The sequence below is a fragment of the Hypanus sabinus genome, chromosome 4 (genome assembly GCF_030144855.1).
Source record: "Hypanus sabinus isolate sHypSab1 chromosome 4, sHypSab1.hap1, whole genome shotgun sequence".
Taxonomy (NCBI): Eukaryota; Metazoa; Chordata; class Chondrichthyes; order Myliobatiformes; family Dasyatidae; genus Hypanus; species Hypanus sabinus.
In genome coordinates, this window is record NC_082709.1 from 21,654,735 (window position 1) to 21,673,725 (window position 18,991).

Consider the following 18,991-nt stretch of genomic DNA (forward strand, 5'->3'; position numbering starts at 1 on the left):
AGAGAATAGCATTGAGAGAGAAAATGAATCAAACATGATGAAATTGCAGAGCAGATTTGATGGGCTGAATAGCCCAATTCTGCTTCTGTCTTTTATGGTCTTCTGATCCTCATAGAAGCTGACGCTTAAATTGGTTCTCCCTCAGATTTTCTTTGGCTCCAAATTAAATATCCACCATTGTATCTGTACTCCGCAAAACTCATCTGGACCATTCATTCCCCAAGACAGCTGTCACATCTTAAACAGCACTGAAATGGACATAATCAAAGACATAATGAGAAAAATGACTGTGACCACTGAAGTGCAAATCTTTCTAAAGTAGTAGTCACCAACCTTTTGAAGCCCATGATCCCTTACCTCAGTCTTAGTGAAAGGTGAGATCAACTAGTATTGGAGAATAAAGTTGCATTGTTTTCTGTGTAACCAAAACTATGTAACCAGTCTTGTGTTTGCTATTTGCTATGTATCTAATTTATTAGCCAGAATGAAATCTCTGTATTGTCTCTGTACTATTGAACACATCAGTGCTTTAAGAATGTAGCTAGCCTTAAGAAAGTAGCTAACAGTGAGAAACCAGTCTTATGTTTACGATGTATCCAATTAGCCAGAATGTAATCTCTGTATTGTCTCTGTACTATTGAACACAACAATGCCTTGAGAATGTAGCTAACAGTGAAAGTGAGCATGTAGAGATAACGGTGATAGACAGGATCCTGGAGTGGTGTGATGGTATGGGGACCAGTCAAGGCACTAGAACAAGTATATGCTAATGCAACTAAGATATACTAAGATATAAAGAATACTGTGAACTAGGGCTCGGCGGACAATTAGTGGCACGCTCATTAATTGTCTCAGCTTTTGTTTGCAAGTAAAGGCTTAAACTTCTTGAAGAACCTTCTGCGTTTCCTGGTTATTTCAAGAAACCACGACAAAATTGGCAACCGCAGCAGGACCGGAAAGAGACCCACGGAAAGGAAACGGCAGATTGGGGACACTTACCGGTCCTCTAGGGACCCCCACAGGGCTAACAGAATTAAGGGTGTACTCAAACAAAAGGTAAGCGCTTTTTGCAACAATTTGGACTAAGAATTCTGTTGGTTTTCGGGAGGTCTTGGAGACTCAGAAGTGTGGAACCACTGCCGAAGGGTCTCTCTGGTCCAAAGAATCTGGCAGAATTGGGGGTTAACAGGAAGCTCAGAGGATTGATCGAGAACACTGCAGTGGGGGTAAGTACGAATAAGCTAATAAGAAGTGAAGAAAAATTCCATGTGGTGTTGGTAAGTTCCTGTGGATACCGCTTCGTATGAAACGAAGGTCTGAATGGGCAAGGAAAGTAGAAAAATCCTCGTGGATACTGCTTTAAGAGATAAGGGTCTGAATAGACGAGGTGCAAAGAGAAAGTTCTATGGATACCGCTCTAAGTAGAGGTCTGCATGGGCAGAACGGAATAGGAAACAAGGACAGTCCGATTTATAGTTTAAAACGCTGGTAGATAGACGATAGACTAGGCATAGAATTAGAGTAAATAGTATTATCCAGTAAATGAACTGTGAATCTCTGAAATACCTTAAAAAGAGAGAACAACATGACAGGTAAAGGAACGGCAGTACAGATTCTGAGCAAAAAATTCCCAGTAAATAAATGTGAGATCACAAAAACTTCACAAAAATGGGAAAAAAGAACCAAGAACCTGGTCACAAAATGGCCAAGAGAAGGAATGTTTGATGTAAGCTTGTGCGAAGAGATGGAAGCACTAATTAAAAATTACAAACCAAAAGATAAATCTAAGAAAAGAGAGCAAAAAAAGAGAACGAAAAATGGAAGTGCTAAAACTCTTCAGAACGGAGGGAGAGAGACTGAGGAGGACAGGTAGAATATTGATTACAAGCGAGTGTTATGATCCCAACCCCCTCCTTTGTGAGAATCGCAAGAGCACCCGTCGGGGGGGGGGGGGGGGGGGTCAGTAGACCCAGTAGGAGAGAGAGAGAGAGAGAAACGTGCCAAATTGCAGGTCCCACCAAGGATACAGAATAAAGACAACAGCGACTATTGTCTCATGGAGACCACGTGAAAAGCCCTTGGGCAAGGTGGGCTGGTTGAGAGAGAGAATGCATCATCCCAACCTGATTGACACCTGCGACCCCGTGAGGAAGTATAAAGGAGAGTCTCAGGGGGACAGCCCCTCAGATGCACCAAGAAGACATGAGAGAGTGTTCCCGCAGCAGCGGGAAGCCATTCTGAAGGAAGCCACGTGCGTCAGATTCCGGGATTGGAATCTGTGGCTGGAATCACAGAAAACCGCTTTTAACTAACATCGGGGAGAGGAAACCAAAGCTCCCCCGATTTCACGGAAGATTCATCGAGACTCGGCAAGTTCTTTTTCTTCTCCCCCAATCTCTCTCTCTCGGTCGCCCCATGGAAAACCCAGCGATTTTCAAAGGGCTGAGGCCTGCAGACTTTGAGTGACTTTTATATTTCCAACGGACAATCTAGTAACCCCTAGACACCAGCAGAGCTCACTCCTTAATGATGATTATTACTATACCCGCGCTTTAGATTGAGTGGTGACGATGTGCACTATCTGAATGTTTGTATTAACCCTACTTTTGTGTCCCTTTATCAATAAAAAGGTTTGAAAATAGTGACATCAGACTTCAACAGACCTCTCTATCTTTGCTGGTAAGTTCTCCAGTTACGGGATACGTAACATGAGGAAGACACTAAGGAGAAGGAGAAACAGCCTGTTAGAGAGAGAGGAAGGTACAGTGAGAAGCTGGCTTCAGCTCCATACCCAGATGTGAAAGAAGCATTATTCCTCCCTATTATGAGGAAGGAACCCCTAAGCTGACGGGTACAGTAAACATGCAGGGAGAAGTTACTGAGAGGGGATTGCCAGAGGAGATGTGAAAAGTACCAAGGACAGGAAGGACAGTCCGACCAAGGACAGGAAGGCCGGACTCCACAGGTCGGACAGAATCAGGACAGAAAGGAAGGACTCCACAGGGAGACCGAGGGAAGAAGAGGACCCCGGAGAAATTTGTGTGGGAGGCAATAAAGACATACCCTGAGACGGATGGGGAGTCAGGGGAGGAGGAGAGCCAGGGCAGGTGGGAAGAAGGAGGAAGAATGATGCCGTTGTTAGTAAAAGGATCAGGACAAGTGCAGTATTTCCTTTGGGGATCCCAGGACCTAGAAGGGCTGAATAACACTCTACCCAGTCTACATGAAGGAGCAGGGAAATGGATTAGAGCCTTTGAAGAAGAAACGGCAGGACAATTATTGGCTATGGGAGATTTAAAAGCACTATTGATAAGGTTGATGGGAACCTCCAAATTTAACGAACTAATGGAAATGGCTGGCATAATAAACCCGAACGACCCGAGAACTGACGGAGACGGGTTTGACAGAGTGAGGCAGAGGGTATGGCAGGTCCTCAGGAAGCTTTATCCACCCAAAGTGGACCCCAAAGCTTTCAAGGGGGATCCACTGGGAGACACTGAAAACCCAGCAGCCTATGTAGAAAAACAGTTGAAAAAGTGGAGACTGGAGACTGAGCAAGAGGTGGAAAATAGCTTATTTATGACCTCACTGTTCCGACATAGCATTTTGGTTGCAATGCCTCTGCAAGTTAAATCCAAACTGGAGAAGGTGGTTGGTCTGACGTCAATGACCCCACAAGAATTCAGAGACCACGTAGTCCATGCGGTTGAGAAATACCGGAAAGACAAACGAAGGTTGACTGAGCAACAAGAAGAGGTGCAAAGAAAGTTAATACAAATGCAGCTCGAAGAACTCAAAAAGAAGGACAAAGAGAAAAGCTAAAAGATGCTGCCAGCAACCACCGGTCCGAGTACAGCCATCGAAATGGATGAAGCACCGCAATATGGAGGAACCAATCATACTGTAAGACAAGGGCTGGAAAACCCCATGCCAATAATCAAAGTCTTTGGAGGAGCATTCCCACAAATGCCCTGTCAGGAACAGACTAAATTCAAACAGCCCAGACAGGACTGGAAGTCCCAAGGAGGGGGCCAGAGGAGCTATGGGCAGAGGAGACCAGTGAGGAAACAGGGGGGAAAGAGAGGTAGAGAGATTGTGCTGGGGATGTAATCAGCCAGGTCACATGAGAAGAGATTGTCCATTTACACCATGGACTATCACACACCAGCAGGAACTGATAAGAAGGGAACTAAAGTTTAGCCAAGGACCAGCCCCCACAGGCCCAAGCGGACCTGTGAACCCCTATGCGAGGCATTAGGGGTGCCTCGAGAACTCGAGTGGGAAGGGACATTACCCAATGATAACAAGGGAGGCAGAAGAGGAACCCATTGTTCAGGTTATGTTAGAAGGGCAACTGACACCAATGATGATAGATACTGGAGCCACGTACACTTGTGTACAGCCACAGTATGCCCTTCACCTTCCCATGTCAGGAAAGTTTATTAAGACAGTAGGGTTCTCAGGGAAAACACAGTTGACACAGTGCACGGCTCCAGTGCAGTTAAAAGGAATTGTTTTCCCAGTGCTAGTATCTAAAGGAACTGCGATTAATTTGTTAGGCAGAGATGCCTTATTGAAACTGGAATTAAAATTAGAATGCACCAGAAATGGGCTGAGTGTGGGAAGAGCAGGGGCTCAATTGATAGTGCGAGAAGACAAGAAGTCTACTGTCTTTTGGATAGGAGACATAGCAGATCAGATTCAGGAAACCTGGGAAAAATGGGAAAAAGGGCGTGCAGGCTATATTATCCAGGGCTGTAATGTCCAAATCTAAGCTACATTGTACAGTGATTTTTGACAAGACTCAGAACAGGGAGTTAGAGGAGAGATGGCACCTGGAGGCATGTACCCAATAGCACCTGGAAGGTGAGGTTATGATAATTGGAAAGCAAGCGGCAGCTTTATAAGTTAAGTGGAACACCTTTTTAGAAAAATGGTACAGGATACCGGAGGCTGCGCCCCACGTAACGTTAAGACTTAGGACCCTTAGTTAAGAGTGCTGAAACCATAACAGTGTGGAGGAAAATCACGCCGGAGGTGTGGATATCGGAAGACAACAATTGCATTAACATAATGGTAAGTGTAGATATGGTAGGGACAATGAAAGAGGTCGAAATAACAAAATCAAAGCCCTGACAGCTGTGTGTGAAATGATGGAAGGTGAGAAAGTAGACATTTATACTGATTTGGCATATGCTCATGGAGTATGCCATTTGTTCGGGGCAGTGTGGAAACAGAGAGGTTTTAAAAAAAGCAGTGGAGATCCCATACAACATTGTCAGCAAATTCTAGACTTAATAAAAGCAATGATGAAACCTAAAGCATTGGCTATAGTAAAATGCCAGGCACATAAAAAGGGAAATGATGTAATAAAAAGGGAAATCAAGTTGTGGACGAGGCAGCCAGAAGCGCGTCTGCATATACATCAGCTGTCATTGCCCCCCCCACGTAAGCCTAGCTCCAGAATCTATGGTAGAGGACCTAAATGAAATACAAGGCAAGGCAACCTTGGCAGAACAGACAATGTGGAGACGAAGGGGGGGGCCAAGCAGAACCCGGAAGACTTGTGGAGCATGGAAGACGGTTTGCTGGTAGTGCCCACCCCTCTACTGACGATTCTGATTTCAGAAGTGCATGGGATTGACCACTGTGCGGGGGGGGGGGGGAGTGATAAAGAAAATAAAGAAGGATGGTTTTTGATCACCTTATTTACAGGCTTCAATGGACTTTTGGACTTTGTCTTGTCATAGTGTGAGGTATGCGTACAGAATAATGTTCAGAAGGGAATTACAACCCCAATAGGTCACATTCCCGTACCTGAAGGACCACTTAAACATCTAGTGATCGATTACGTAGACATGATAAAGACAGTGAGAGGGAAAAGTGTTATGATCCCAGCCCCCTCCTTTGTGAGAATCGCAAGAGCACTAGTTGAGGGGTGGATCAGTAGACCCAGGAAGTGGGAGAGAGAGAGACGTGCCGAATACCGCGTTCCACCGGGATGCAAAATAAGGCGACATTGACTATTGTCTCATGGAGACCATGTGTAAAGCCCTCGGGCAAAGTGGGCTGGTTGAGAGAGAGATTGCATCATCCCAACCTGATTGACACCTGATTTGTGAGGAAGTACAAAGGAGGGTCTGGGGGGGACAGCCCCTTCAGACGCACCAAGAAGACACGATAGCGATCCCGTCGTAGCGGGAAGCCATTTTGAAGAAAGCCACGTGCGTTCCGTTTCTCCTTTGCCTGGGGAGCGGGTGGCTGATAACACCGAAAAGGACTTCGAACTAACAACGGGAAACCAACGCTCCCCTGATACAACAGAGTTGCTTCATAATGACCCGGGCAAGTTCTTCCTTTTCTCACCAATCTCTCTCTCTCTGTCGCAACACGTGAAACCCAGTGATTCCCAAAAGGCTGAAGCCTGCAGACTTCTGAGTGACTTTTATATTTCCAACGGACAATATATTATCACCTAGACAACAGTAGAGCTTATTTCTTGATGATTATTACTATACCCACGCTTTAGATTGAGTATTGACGATGTGCATTATCTGAATGTTTGTATTAACCTTACTTTTGTGCTCCTTTATAAATAAAAATGTTTGAAAATAGTGCCATCAGACTTCAACGGACCTCTCTATCTTTGCTGGTAAGTGATCCAGTTACGCGATACGTAACAAAAGATACATGCTGGTAGTAATTGATCGATTTAGCAGATGGGTGGAGGCAGTACCTTCGAAAGATCAAGGGGCAAAGACAGTGGTAAAATTTCTGACAAATGAAGTGATCCCAAGATTTGGAATACCTACAGAAGTTAGCTCAGACAATGGTTCAGCTTTTATCCAGAAAGTGGTCAAATTGGTACTACAAGCGCTGAGGTTAAAGCAAAGATTTGGATGTGTATACCACCCTTAGTCACAGGGCATGGTAGAGAGAATTAATGGAACCCTGAAAGCCAAACTGAACAAAATCTGTGCAGACACTAAACTTAATTGGGTCGATGCTTTACCGTTAGCATTGATGAGCTACCGCATGCAAACTAATCGAATGATATGCCTGACGCCGCACGAGATGCTAACTGGGAGGCCCATGCCAGTGCCTCAGTGGAGAGGGCCGTATAAAGGACCTAGTTTGGAACAATTGAAAATAGAATTGAAAGAATACATGCAGCAGCTAACTATGATACATAAGTTTATTTATGCACAGGAAAAACAGAAAGAACCGGAGACCGTACAAGGGGAAAGACCGATCAAACCAGGAGACCAGGTTTACGTGCGAGTTTTTCAGAGAAAGTGGAACGAGCAGAGAAGGGAAGGACCCTTTACAGTGACCAAGGCATCACCCACCGCAGTTCAGGTAGAAGGACGCTCCACCTGGTACCATCTGAACCACTGCACGAGGGCAGTCCCACAAGGACAATCAGGTGAGGAGTCCGAGGTAAGTGATGCGGAGGAACAGTTAGCAGGAGACAGACAGGAGGAAAAAGGAGCCAGACACCTACACTGGAACAGCTTATAATGCACTATCAGTTGAGCTATGAATGTCTTACGCGGACAGGTGCTCGTCCAGTGGGTCATTTCAGAGGTAGCTGCACTCAGATGTGGAATGTGACCCCAGGCGAAAGACACGTAGAAGATTCCCCTCCACCCGAAGGTGCATTGGACGCCCAGACCATCCCCTTAGCAGTCAGCTGGTGGCTGTGAGGTGAGGAAGGGGGTCTGAGATCCACACTTCCCCTCAATTGGGTAGGCATGTGTATGCGTGTTATGTTACTTCAAGAAGTTATAGTATCCCTTGAAATACACTTCAACACTGATATCTCTGAACAGCAGATACTATTGAGGAAAAGGAGAAAATATGAACCTGACTCGACGATTTGGATAGATAGTATAGGTCAGCCGAGAGGTATACGTAACAAATTTAAGGTGAGGAATGAGATTGCTGCAGGCTTCGAAGCATTTCTACCCTTGATGGGAACTATTAAGAACATTGAATGGATAAATTATATATATTACAATCAGCAAAGATTCATCAATTACACCGATGATGCATTGGAGGCCTTGGGACAACTGTTAGATGCAACTAGCAAAATGGCGTGGCAGAATAGACAAGCATTGGACTGGCTGTTGGCAGAAAAAGGAGGAGTTTGTGTGATGTTTGGAGAGCAGTGCTGTACTTTTATACCAAATAACACTAGTCCAGAAGGATCGTTTACTAAGGCAATGTATAAGTTGAAAAGTCTCAGAACGGAAGTTAAACAGAATGAAGGGTTCGGACATCAGTTATTTGACTGGTTAGAAAGAAGACTCGGAGGATGGGGAGCATGGCTGGCTAAGATGGCAATGACTGTCGGTATTGTACTGCTGAGCTGTGCGCTTGTTCTGTGCTGTTTTCTTCCTTGTCTCAAGTCTCTTGTCGTGCGTGCTGCAACCAAACAATTCCCGGTGCTCGTGGCGATTACTGAACCAAGCTTAGTGGAGAAAGAAGCACCGAAGAAGTATTGTTACAGCCTACAATGCCTGCAGGATGAACAAGAGCAAAACAACAGTGTGGGAGTAGATTGTAAGGGCTTCTGAGCTTTTTTTCCCTGTCTCAGATACAAAGGGACAGGTTTTTAACTCAGCGGCCTAGGGTAACAGGGAGAGAATGCTTTGAGGTCTTGGCGCAGAAAATTATAGTTTAACTCCAGATTTGGGAATAAGTGCTGGACTTTATTGGGGCTTTTGTGCGTGGACTCTTAGTCTTCTTTCTCTGTCAAAGGGGGGATTATATTGGAGAATAAAGTTGCATTGTTTGCTGTGTAACCAAAACTATATAACCAGCTTTGTGTTTGTTATTTGCTATGTATCCAATTTATTAGCCAGAATGAAATCTCTGTATTGTCTCTGTACTATTGAACACATCAGTGGCCTAAGAATGCAGCTAACAGTGAGAAGCCAGCCTTATATTTACTATGTATCCAATTTATTAGCCAGAATGTAATCTCTGTATTGTCTCTGTACTATTGAACACATCAATGCCTTCAGAATGTAGCTAACAGTGAAAGTAAGCATGTAGAGATAAAGGTGATAGACGGGATCCTGGAGTGGTGTGATGGTATGGGGACCAGTCATGGCCGAGAAGGGGAACACGTGCTCCAGGGAGTAGACTAGAGCAAGTATGGGCTATGGAGTGGTGTGATGGTACAGGGACCAGTCAAGGCTCTAGAACAAATATATGCTAATGTGACTAAGATATAAAGAATACCGTGAACTAGGGCTCGGCAGACAATTAGTGACACGCTCATTAATTGTCTCAGCTTTTGTTTGCAAATAAAGGCTTAAACTTCTCGAAGAACCTTCTGCATTTCCTGGTTATTTCAAGAAACCACAACACTAGTTACACGCATGCGCACCAGGGCAGAAAAGACTGGAAGTAAAACCCCGCAACTCGGAAGTAGAAATAATGTATGAACAACAGGGTTACCCATCCTTTTTTGCACTGCAGACCTGTTTAATATTGAGAATATTCTTGCGGACTGGCCAACGAGTGGGGGGTTGGTGTTAAATACGACCGGAATACACCGAAACAGGATCCTTATGTCCAGTCTATTCCACAATTTTTTCGCGGATCTCAGCACTTAGTTTCTGTCCCGCTTGCTCACATTTTTTCCACTGAAAAATCTCAACATGTTTGTCTTTAAATGCGGGGTGCTTGGACTCAGGGTATTGAAGCCATTTTGAGGGCTTCATTGCCTCAGACAGCCTCCCGGCCCGAACTGCAGCCTCCGCCCGCCCGCCACCAGACACCCGCCCGTCGCGAGACGCCTTGGCCAGGTGTGGCTGGGGTGAGAGGACAAGGTCAGGGCCGGAGAGGGGCCGTGGTGGTCGCAGTCCGGACAGAGCGACCGAAAAAAGTTTGTTTTAGTAGATCGCAGTGCGGTAGCTGCTCTGATACTTACGAAACCTTGAGCCCGAATTAGGTCGTCTGCAAATATTTTAGCACCGGCTTCCCCACGGACATTCAGTGTGAACAGGTTTAGAGGCGGCACCCATCTGTCCGCACTCTGGGCCCGTAACAATGGAACTTCCCACCAGCCGCCGGAGGCGAACACTGGTGTGAGGGTATCACTGTGTTTAGGCGACTGATGACCTTGCATGCATTCAAGTTCAACAGTTGGCGTGACAGGGAATGAAGAAAAGTACAGCTGCCTCATATCACTTCCTCACAGCCCGGCGGTTGGGGACCACTGAATTACACTGTGTAGTGCGGGGGAGCTACACACATGCGCACTGGGAAGAAAGAACGGAACTAAAAGCCCACAACCTGGAAACAATCTCTCAACAGTATTTGTGTATTTTTTTTCCGGATCTGCTGGGAAAGTCTCAAAGATCGAACAGTCGATCGCAATCGACGGGTTGGCGACCACTATTCTAAAGCCTTCAAGGTGATTGATTAATCACCTTGAAACCTCTCCAAAGAATGCAGTAGGACTGCTTTCACTCTTATTTTTATCTATGCTTTATAGGCAGTGTATATCCACAAATGATGTTTCTCCCTATATCCTGGAGGATCCCATACTGAAACCCATCATTTATTCCCTCTTCAGATGCATTAATATGTTTTTGTTATAAAATATATGACATACATTAATATAATTTAAACAATAGGAAATCTGAAACCAAGGTCATTAAGATCTCCAGAAAGTACTGTCCATGCAATTCTTTCCATCAATTGTCAAGATGATGGCTCAAGCTAAGTCAGATCTTGATCTCAGTCCCTACATTACCCAGAACTTCCCACTCTCCCTGAGTGGTGGTAGTGTCTGCAGTTTTACAAATTTCAAAACACTTTCACAAGAACAAGAATAGCAGGATTAAGCCACAGAGCACCTCTCATCTGTTCACCATTTAGTGAAACCATGACTGATTTTTATCGTGTGCCATTTCCCCAGTTAAATAACAAAAACCAATTCATCTGTTTGGACCAAGCCTCCATGCGTATATCCTAAATCACAGCACATTACAACAGAAATAGGTCTGAATAAGCCTGTGATACACCACACAATAGGAGCCCAAAACAGCCGTTAATTTTCAGTCCAGCCTGTTATCATTTTCCAATTCCACAAATCTTAATCTTATCTATTACAATGCAACAATTTGCTCGTATATTTTCAGGTGCACAATCATACTGGAAAATATTTTCTGCTCATTCATTTCCCCTTTATTTATTGGACGATCGTCATTGCCTTTATTTTCCCTGATGTTTTTTCTATCACTTGCTCAATGCCAAAACATTAGCAATCTTGGACAAAATTTTATACTTGCACACTTTCCATCCTTCTTGGTTCTGTTGGGTGGGGATGCTACCTGAGAATCCTCCTCCTGACCATGTTTCTCCATCTGCTATTGCAGGTTCTTTTCCTGGATCTCAGGGTTCCACAGGGATTACAATCATTAAAATCATACAATCAAAAACTGATATGCAGCCCAGATATAGTTCTATAGCCTGAAGTCCACACCAATCACCCATTTACATTAAGGCTATGTTAAACCTATTTTTTAATTTTCCCCTTGTTCTGATGAATTACCATGCTCTCCTCCAAAAGCCTACCACTTATCTCTTCAACTGGGATAAATTCACAGAGGCTAAGTCCTTGAGACTTTCATTATTTCTGGTATAGAAGGTCATCAATCTTCCTTCAATGTTAGCTTCTCATTTCCCAAATTTCACATTTTCCCTAATGTAACCAACTGCTTGAACTCAAAAGCTTAAGAATTCTAGCAACTGTGATATGTGATCCAAAATGACCAGGGATTCCCAACCTGGGGTTTATGGACCCCTCCGTTAATGGTCTATAAACATCAGGGTCCATGGCATAAAACCTTTGAATTAGACCACCCTAAATGTAGTTGCATGAATCAGTCCTTCATGCTCAGAAATCTTAAACAGGAATTAAATACACCACTGAGCTTTCGTGTGCAGTTATTCTTAAATCTGTTCAATTTTACAGTTTTTATTAATTGTACAGAATATTGATTAATGTACCAGGCATTTATGAAGCACTTAATTGTACTGTCACCAAAATCCCATTTCGGTTGTTCCCATGTGCACTCATATTTGCTCACAGGCCAGTTAATGTTTACAAACTAATTCCTCATATGTTACAGACATCAAACAGTTTCAAACGCTCTGTCTGTAATCTATGTAAATATTTCAGCATGTAGGACAGCAAGTAACTCACCAGGTGTCCCGTCATGATATTCTCATGTTAAAAACAAGACACAGACTGGCATGAGTAGGCTAAGGTTGCCAATGATTATGGTTGCATTCTGTACAATTTGGACGAAGGTTCTGTCAAGGTACATACAGTGAAATGCATCATTTGCATTAACAACCCAAGAACTTCCACAGACATCTGAACCAGACCCTCGTGATTCCTTTGAGCTTCTACCATCAGTCTTCAAACTTCAGGCTTCTATCTCCAGATTCCCTGTGTTCTGGACTTCTGGCTTTGCCCTCCAGACTTTGCTAATATCTGGATATTGACCTCAGATCGTGGGTTTGACCCTTCAGGGCTTGATTCTGGACTCACACAGACCTTTGACTCCAGTGACCTGGGGGAGGTGGGTGATTACCAGCCCTTGTGACTCCCATTCATAACAGGGATTTACTGCATGTATAAAACATCTGGAACAGGACCAGGAAAGGTCTACAGGACCTGACAAGGTGTCCCCTCTGACCTAGTGCAGAAATTGCAGGGGCCCTGGCAGAGGTACTTAAAACATGTTAAAACCATGAGTGAGGTGCCAGTGGACTGCAGGATAGCTAATGTTGATCCATCTTCAATAAAGGCTCTAAGAATAAGCCAGGAAATTATAGGCCTGTGTCACCAGTATGCTGCCTTCTTCCACCTGACTAGACTTTCCACCTCACTTGTCACCCAAGGTTCCTTCACCCTGCCATTCATTATCTTCCTCACCGGGACAAATTTATCCCTAACATCCTGCAAGAGATCCTTAAACATCGACCACATGTCCATAGTACATTTCCCTGCAAAAACATCATCCCAGTTCACACCCGCAAGTTCTAGCCTTATAGCCTCATAATTTGCCCTTCCCCAATTAAAAATTTTCCTGTCCTCTCTGATTCTATCCTTTTCCATGATAAAGGTCAGGGAGTGGTGATCACCGTCCCCCAGATGCTCACCCACTGACAGATCTGTGACCTGACCTGGTTTGTTACCTAATACTAGATCCAGTATGGCATTCCCCCTAGTCGGCCTATCAACATACTGTGACAGGAATCCGTCCTGGACACACTTAACAAACTGCCCCATCTAAACCCTTGGAACTAATCAGGTGCCAATCAATATTAGGGAAGTTAAAGTCATCCATGAAAACAACCCTGTTATTTTTGCACCTTTCCAAAATCTGCTCCTCGGTATCTCTGCGGGGGCCTACAGAATACCCCCAGTAGAGTAACTGCTCCCTTCCTGTTCCTGACTTCCACCCATATTGACTCAAACGAGGATCCTGCTACATTACCCACCCTTTCTGCAGCTGTAATAGTATCCCTGACCAGTAATGCCATCTCTCCTCCCCTTTCCCCCCTTCTCTATCCCTTTTAAAGCACTGAAATCCAGGAATATTGAGAATCCATTCTTGCCCTGGTGCCAGCCAAGTCTCTGAACCTCCTCTGTACCCTCTCCATTGCCAGCACATCTTTTCTCAGATAAGGAGCCCAAAATTGTTTGCTAGCTTGCTTTCAGATTCATCTTTTCCCTCCAAATTATTCTTCCAATTGCTAAGGACTTTCTACAGGGGCTGCTTCACTGCCTGGTATGGGAACTGTAGTTCCCTCAATCATAGGACTCTGCAGAGTGGTACAGACAGCCCAGCACATCCGTAGATATGAACTTCTCCCCCTATTCAGGACATTTACAGAGCCAGATGCTTAAAAAGGGCCCAAAGGGTCGTCAGGGACCCAAGTCACCTCATCCACAAACTGTTCCAGTTGTTACTGGAAATGGTACCGCAGCATTAAACCCAGGGCCAACAGGAACCGGGACAGCTTCTTCTACTGGGCAATCAGACTGATTAATTCATGCTGATACAATTGCATTTCTATGCTCTATTGACCATCCTGTTGTACATACTATTAACCATATAACAATCACAGCACGGAAACAGGCCATCTCGGCCCTCCTAGTCCGTGCCGAACTCTTAATCTCACCTAGTCCCACCTACCCGCACTCAGCCCATAACCCTCCCCTCCTTTCCTGTCCATATACCTATCCAATTTTACCTTAAATGACACAACTGAACTGGCCTCTACTACTTCTACAGGAAGCTCATTCCACACAGCTATCACTCTCTGAGTAAAGAAATACCCCCTTAAACTTCTGCCCCCTAACTCTCAAATTATGTCCTCTCGTTTGAATCTCCCCTACTCTCAAAGGAAACAGCCTATTCACGTCAACTCTATCTATCCCTCTCAAAATTTTAAATACCTCGATCAAATCCCCCCTCAACCTTCTACACTCCAATGAATAGAGACCTAACTTGTTCAACCTTTCTCTGTAACTTAAGTGCTGAAACCCAGGCAACATCCTAGTAAATCGTCTCTGCACTCTCTCTAATTTATTGATATCTTTCCTATAATTCGGTGACCAGAACTGCACATAATATTCTAAATTTGGCCTTACCACTGCCTTGTACAATTTTAACATTACATTCCAACTTCTGTACTCAATGCTTTGATTTATAAAGGCCAGCGTTCCAAAAGCCTTCTTCACCACCCTGTCTACATGAGACTCCACCTTCAGGGAACTATGCACTGTTATTCCTAGATCTCTCTGTTCCACTGCATTCCTCAATGCCCTACCATTTACCCTGTATGTTCTATTTGGATTATTCCTGCCAAAATGTAGAACCTCACACTTCTCAGCACTAAACTCCATCTGCCAACGTTCAGCCCATTCTTCTAACCAGCATAAATCTCCCTGCAAGCTTTGAAAACCCACCTCATTATCCACAACACCTCCTACCTTAGTATCATCGGCATACTTACTAATCCAATTTACCACCCCATCATCCAGATCATTTATGTATATTACAAACAACATTAGGCCCAAAACAGATCCCTGAGGCACCCCGCTAGTCACCGGCCTCCATCCCGATAAACAATTATCCACAACTACTCTCTGGCATCTCCCATCTAGCCACTGTTGAATCCATTTTATTACTCCAGCATTAATACCTAACGACTGAACCTTCTTAACTAACCTTCCATGTGGAACTTTGTCAAAGGCTTTGCTGAAGTCCATGTAGACTACATCCACTGCCTTACCCTCGTCAACATTCCTCGTAACTTCTTCAAAAAATTCAATAAGGTTTGTCAAACATGACCTTCCACGCACAAATCCATGCTGGCTACTAATAATCAGATACCGTCTATCGAGATAATTATTAATACTATCTCTGAGAATATTATTACAAATTACTATTAATTGCACATTCAGACAGAGGTGTAACATAAAGATTTTTTTAGTCCTCATGTATGTGAAGGATGTAAGAAATAAAGTCAATTCAAGTGTTTTTAAAAAGCTTCCAAACTGTCTATCTTGCACTAATTTTTGCTTTGTCATAACATGGCCCTTTTGACACATCTTTTCTATTTTCTTTTGTAATCTGTGGTCCACATCCCAGCTACTGTTTGAAGACCTGTATATAACTGCAATCAGGGTCCTTTCACCTTTAGAGTTTTTTAACTCGACCCACAAGGATTCAATGCCTTTCAATCCTATGTCACATTTTTCTAAAGGTTTGATGCCATTCTTTATCAGCAGAGCTATGCCACCCCCTCTGCCGACCTTCCTATCTCTCTGACACAATGTGTAACCTTGGACATTCAGCTCCCAACTACAACTACCTTCAGCTGTGATTCAGTGATGGCCACAACATCATACCCGACAATCTGCAAGAGTGGAATAAGATCATCAATCTTATTTCCTTTTTTTCCGTTGACTGAGATATAACAGTTTTGAATACAATACTGTACTTGCTATGCTATTAATCCTATAACCCTAATGCACTGACATTCACCCTGCTGACTGCAGTTTTGTCCTGTCATCTGCTTGCCCTTTCTGACAGTCTGACGGCATGCTATCTGCTTTTTTACCATCCATCCTATCTGAGTCCCTTCACTCCAGTTCCCATCACCCTGTCAAATGAGTTTAAGCCATCCTCAACAGCTCTAACAAACCTGCCTGCGAGAATGTTGTTTCCTCTCAGGTTCAGTTGCTACTGTCCCTTTTGTACTGATCATACCTCCCCCAAAACAGATCCCAATGATCCAGGAACCCAAAGCCCTACTCCCTGCACCAGCTTCTCAGCCACACATTTTTCTGCCAAATTATCCTGTTTCTACCTTCACTGGCATGTGGTGAAGGTAGCAATTGAGAAATTACCACTCCGGAGATCCTGCTTTTCAACTTTCTGCTTAGCTATCTAAATTCACTCTTCAGGACCTCTTTGCTTTTCCTTCCAGTATGTAGCAACACAGCTGGTGGCTCTCCCACCCCCTCCAAAATGCTGTAGATGCAATCTGAGGTCTCCCTGACCCTGGCACCTGTGAGGCAACATACCATCTGGGTGTCCCATTCACATCCACAGAATCTCCTATCTGTTCCTCTAACTATCAAGTCCCCTATCACTAGCGCTCCCCTCTTCTGCCTCCTTCCCTTCTGCACCACAGACACATTTGATTGAGGTATACAAAAATTATGAGTGGTATAGATATGGTAAATGCAAGCCGGCTTTTTCCACTGAGGCGGAATGTGGCTAGAGCTATACAGATCTTAGGCTTTGGGTGAAAAGGAGGACCTCTTCTCTCAAATTTCTCTCACAATTGTAGAGTGAACAGTTAGCGGAAATGGTGGATGCAGGTTAGATTGCAATGTTTAAGGGAAGTTCGGATAAATACATGGATGGGCAGATTATAGGGCGCTATGGTCCAAGTGCAGGTGGATGGCCTGTTAACAGAGTCACAGCTTGGCACAGACAAGATGGACCCAAGGCCTCTTTGCACTGTAATAATAGTAAATTATTTATACAGCACTTTTCATAAAAACAATGTAATTCAAAGTGGTTTACAATGGCATAAAATACAAACATAAAAATAAGACAAAATTGTTAGCTAAAAGCAAGGTTTTGAGCTGCCGTTTTAAACTGTGAACAGAGTCTGCATCCCTTCTGGTTTTAGGTACTGTGTTCCACAGTTTAATAAAGTAGTTTACCAGAAAAGCTGACCTATCGTGCTCTATGCCTCTAAATAAAATATTTAATCATTTTAGAAACTGTAAAGAACACAGTTGACTGTTAAAATGTGTTCGTGTCAGTATTTCCTACCTTTGAAGCCTTTGCTGTTTTCATCTTCATTGTTTTCTCCCGAATGTACCCGGCAGGCATTTTCTGGCCAATTTACGGGACGAATGAAATGCAGGGACATGCAATCAAACCGAAGTTTTCCCTGAATATCTCCTAACACAAGAACTGCAACAGCAATTCAAATGCCTTGTTCAGAAAAGGGCCCATCTACCACTGTCCGGTTGGCAAGAGCTTCTGCCCAAAACATCCTAATTTGAAAAAAAAAACACAGGGATGAATTAATTCGTTGAAAGCCCGCGTTTGTGACCTCTCTCAATGAACGCCGAAGCGGCCGCTATCAACTTCCTCAGCTGTCAGGGAGACCCAAGCGGAAATCCCGCCTCCGGGGCAGGAAGGGGCTGTGGAATGAGCGCGCTTTGATTGCCGGTCGTTGCTGTCAATAACAACGTCACCGGCCACGCGTCGCCCTATCGGATGTGTCTGGCGGTTAGAAGGTCGGACGGTTGGTCGAGCGGCCGCGGCGCGCGAAGGCGGCAAGTGTCCCGCGGCTCTGGAAGCCCGGACCCGCCGCAAACTACAGCACACCGACCCACATCGCAGACTTCTCCGAGACGCCACAAAGTATTGATTTCAAGCATGCAGTTATTTTCCTCTCAGTCAAATGACCACGGACAATTAAAAGTGCGAAACCCTGGGGGTTTCAAAGATGGTCAGTTCTCTGTAAGTGGTCGACATCTCATTTATGAGCTTAGTTTTACATATTCCAGAAATGAAAGCAATCACGTTTTTAAATGTCGATGGCTTAAGGCAAGGATGTTTTCAATTTTGCTGACAGTGTATCAGATACATATTACATACACAGTATCTGCAAACGGCCTCAGCCACGCAGCAATGCAAGTATCGTTCTCATCGAATCAGACATGGTTTTTGTCTCCTACCTTATATTTGATCAAGAGCTCAGCTACTCTAATGGCAAATTCTAATAGATTTCCCACACTCATCTCTGATAAACCCGTAACTGAATTAAATCCTTGTCCCGCTATTCTAAAATGTTGGTGTTTTCCTAGCTAGTAAAACTTCAGTATTCCCAAATCGATCATTAAAGTGTTTAATTTCCCCTGCAATTACTAATAATACCACTAGGTGGAAACTGGGATAGATACGTATTTATTTCAGGTTGTGCACCCCTTAACTGAAATACTTAAGGCTGAAAGTGTTTCGGATTTATGACTTTTTAACGGATTTTGGAATATGTTAGCTTGGGGGATGGGATCCAAACCTAAACACAAAATCCATTTACATTACATATATAGCTTATACAAATACCCTGAATGTAGTTTTATATAATATTCTTAATCATTTTGTGTATGAAACAATCATGCATACATTGAATCATCAAAAAGGAAAGTTATCACTACCTTGGCCACCAGGCGAACAGTCAGTGGCTGTTTTGCATTGCCGTCATTCTCAACTCTTAATTTACATGCTAGTGGTAAGCAGAGTGTACACTTGTTCATCATACGTGTGTACATTACAGTAAAAATTATTACATGCCATTAACATAAAGAGAATATAATGTGTCCATGGTTACAAAAGTAGCACAGCAGCATCAGGACAGT

General features: G+C 43.9%; 1 protein-coding gene across 2 annotated transcripts in view; it reads right to left on the reverse strand.

Moving 5' to 3' along the window:
- Positions 1–17,722, reverse strand: part of ccdc14 (coiled-coil domain containing 14) — a 60,115-nt gene extending 42,393 nt beyond the window's left edge. For both annotated transcript variants that reach the window (XM_059966558.1, XM_059966557.1), the window contains exon 1: positions 17,394–17,722. In XM_059966558.1, coding sequence (XP_059822541.1) covers positions 17,394–17,453 — 60 coding nt within the window. In that variant the 5' untranslated portion in view covers positions 17,454–17,722. The remainder of the gene's footprint in view (positions 1–17,393) is intronic.
- Positions 17,723–18,991: the final 1,269 nt, after the last annotated feature.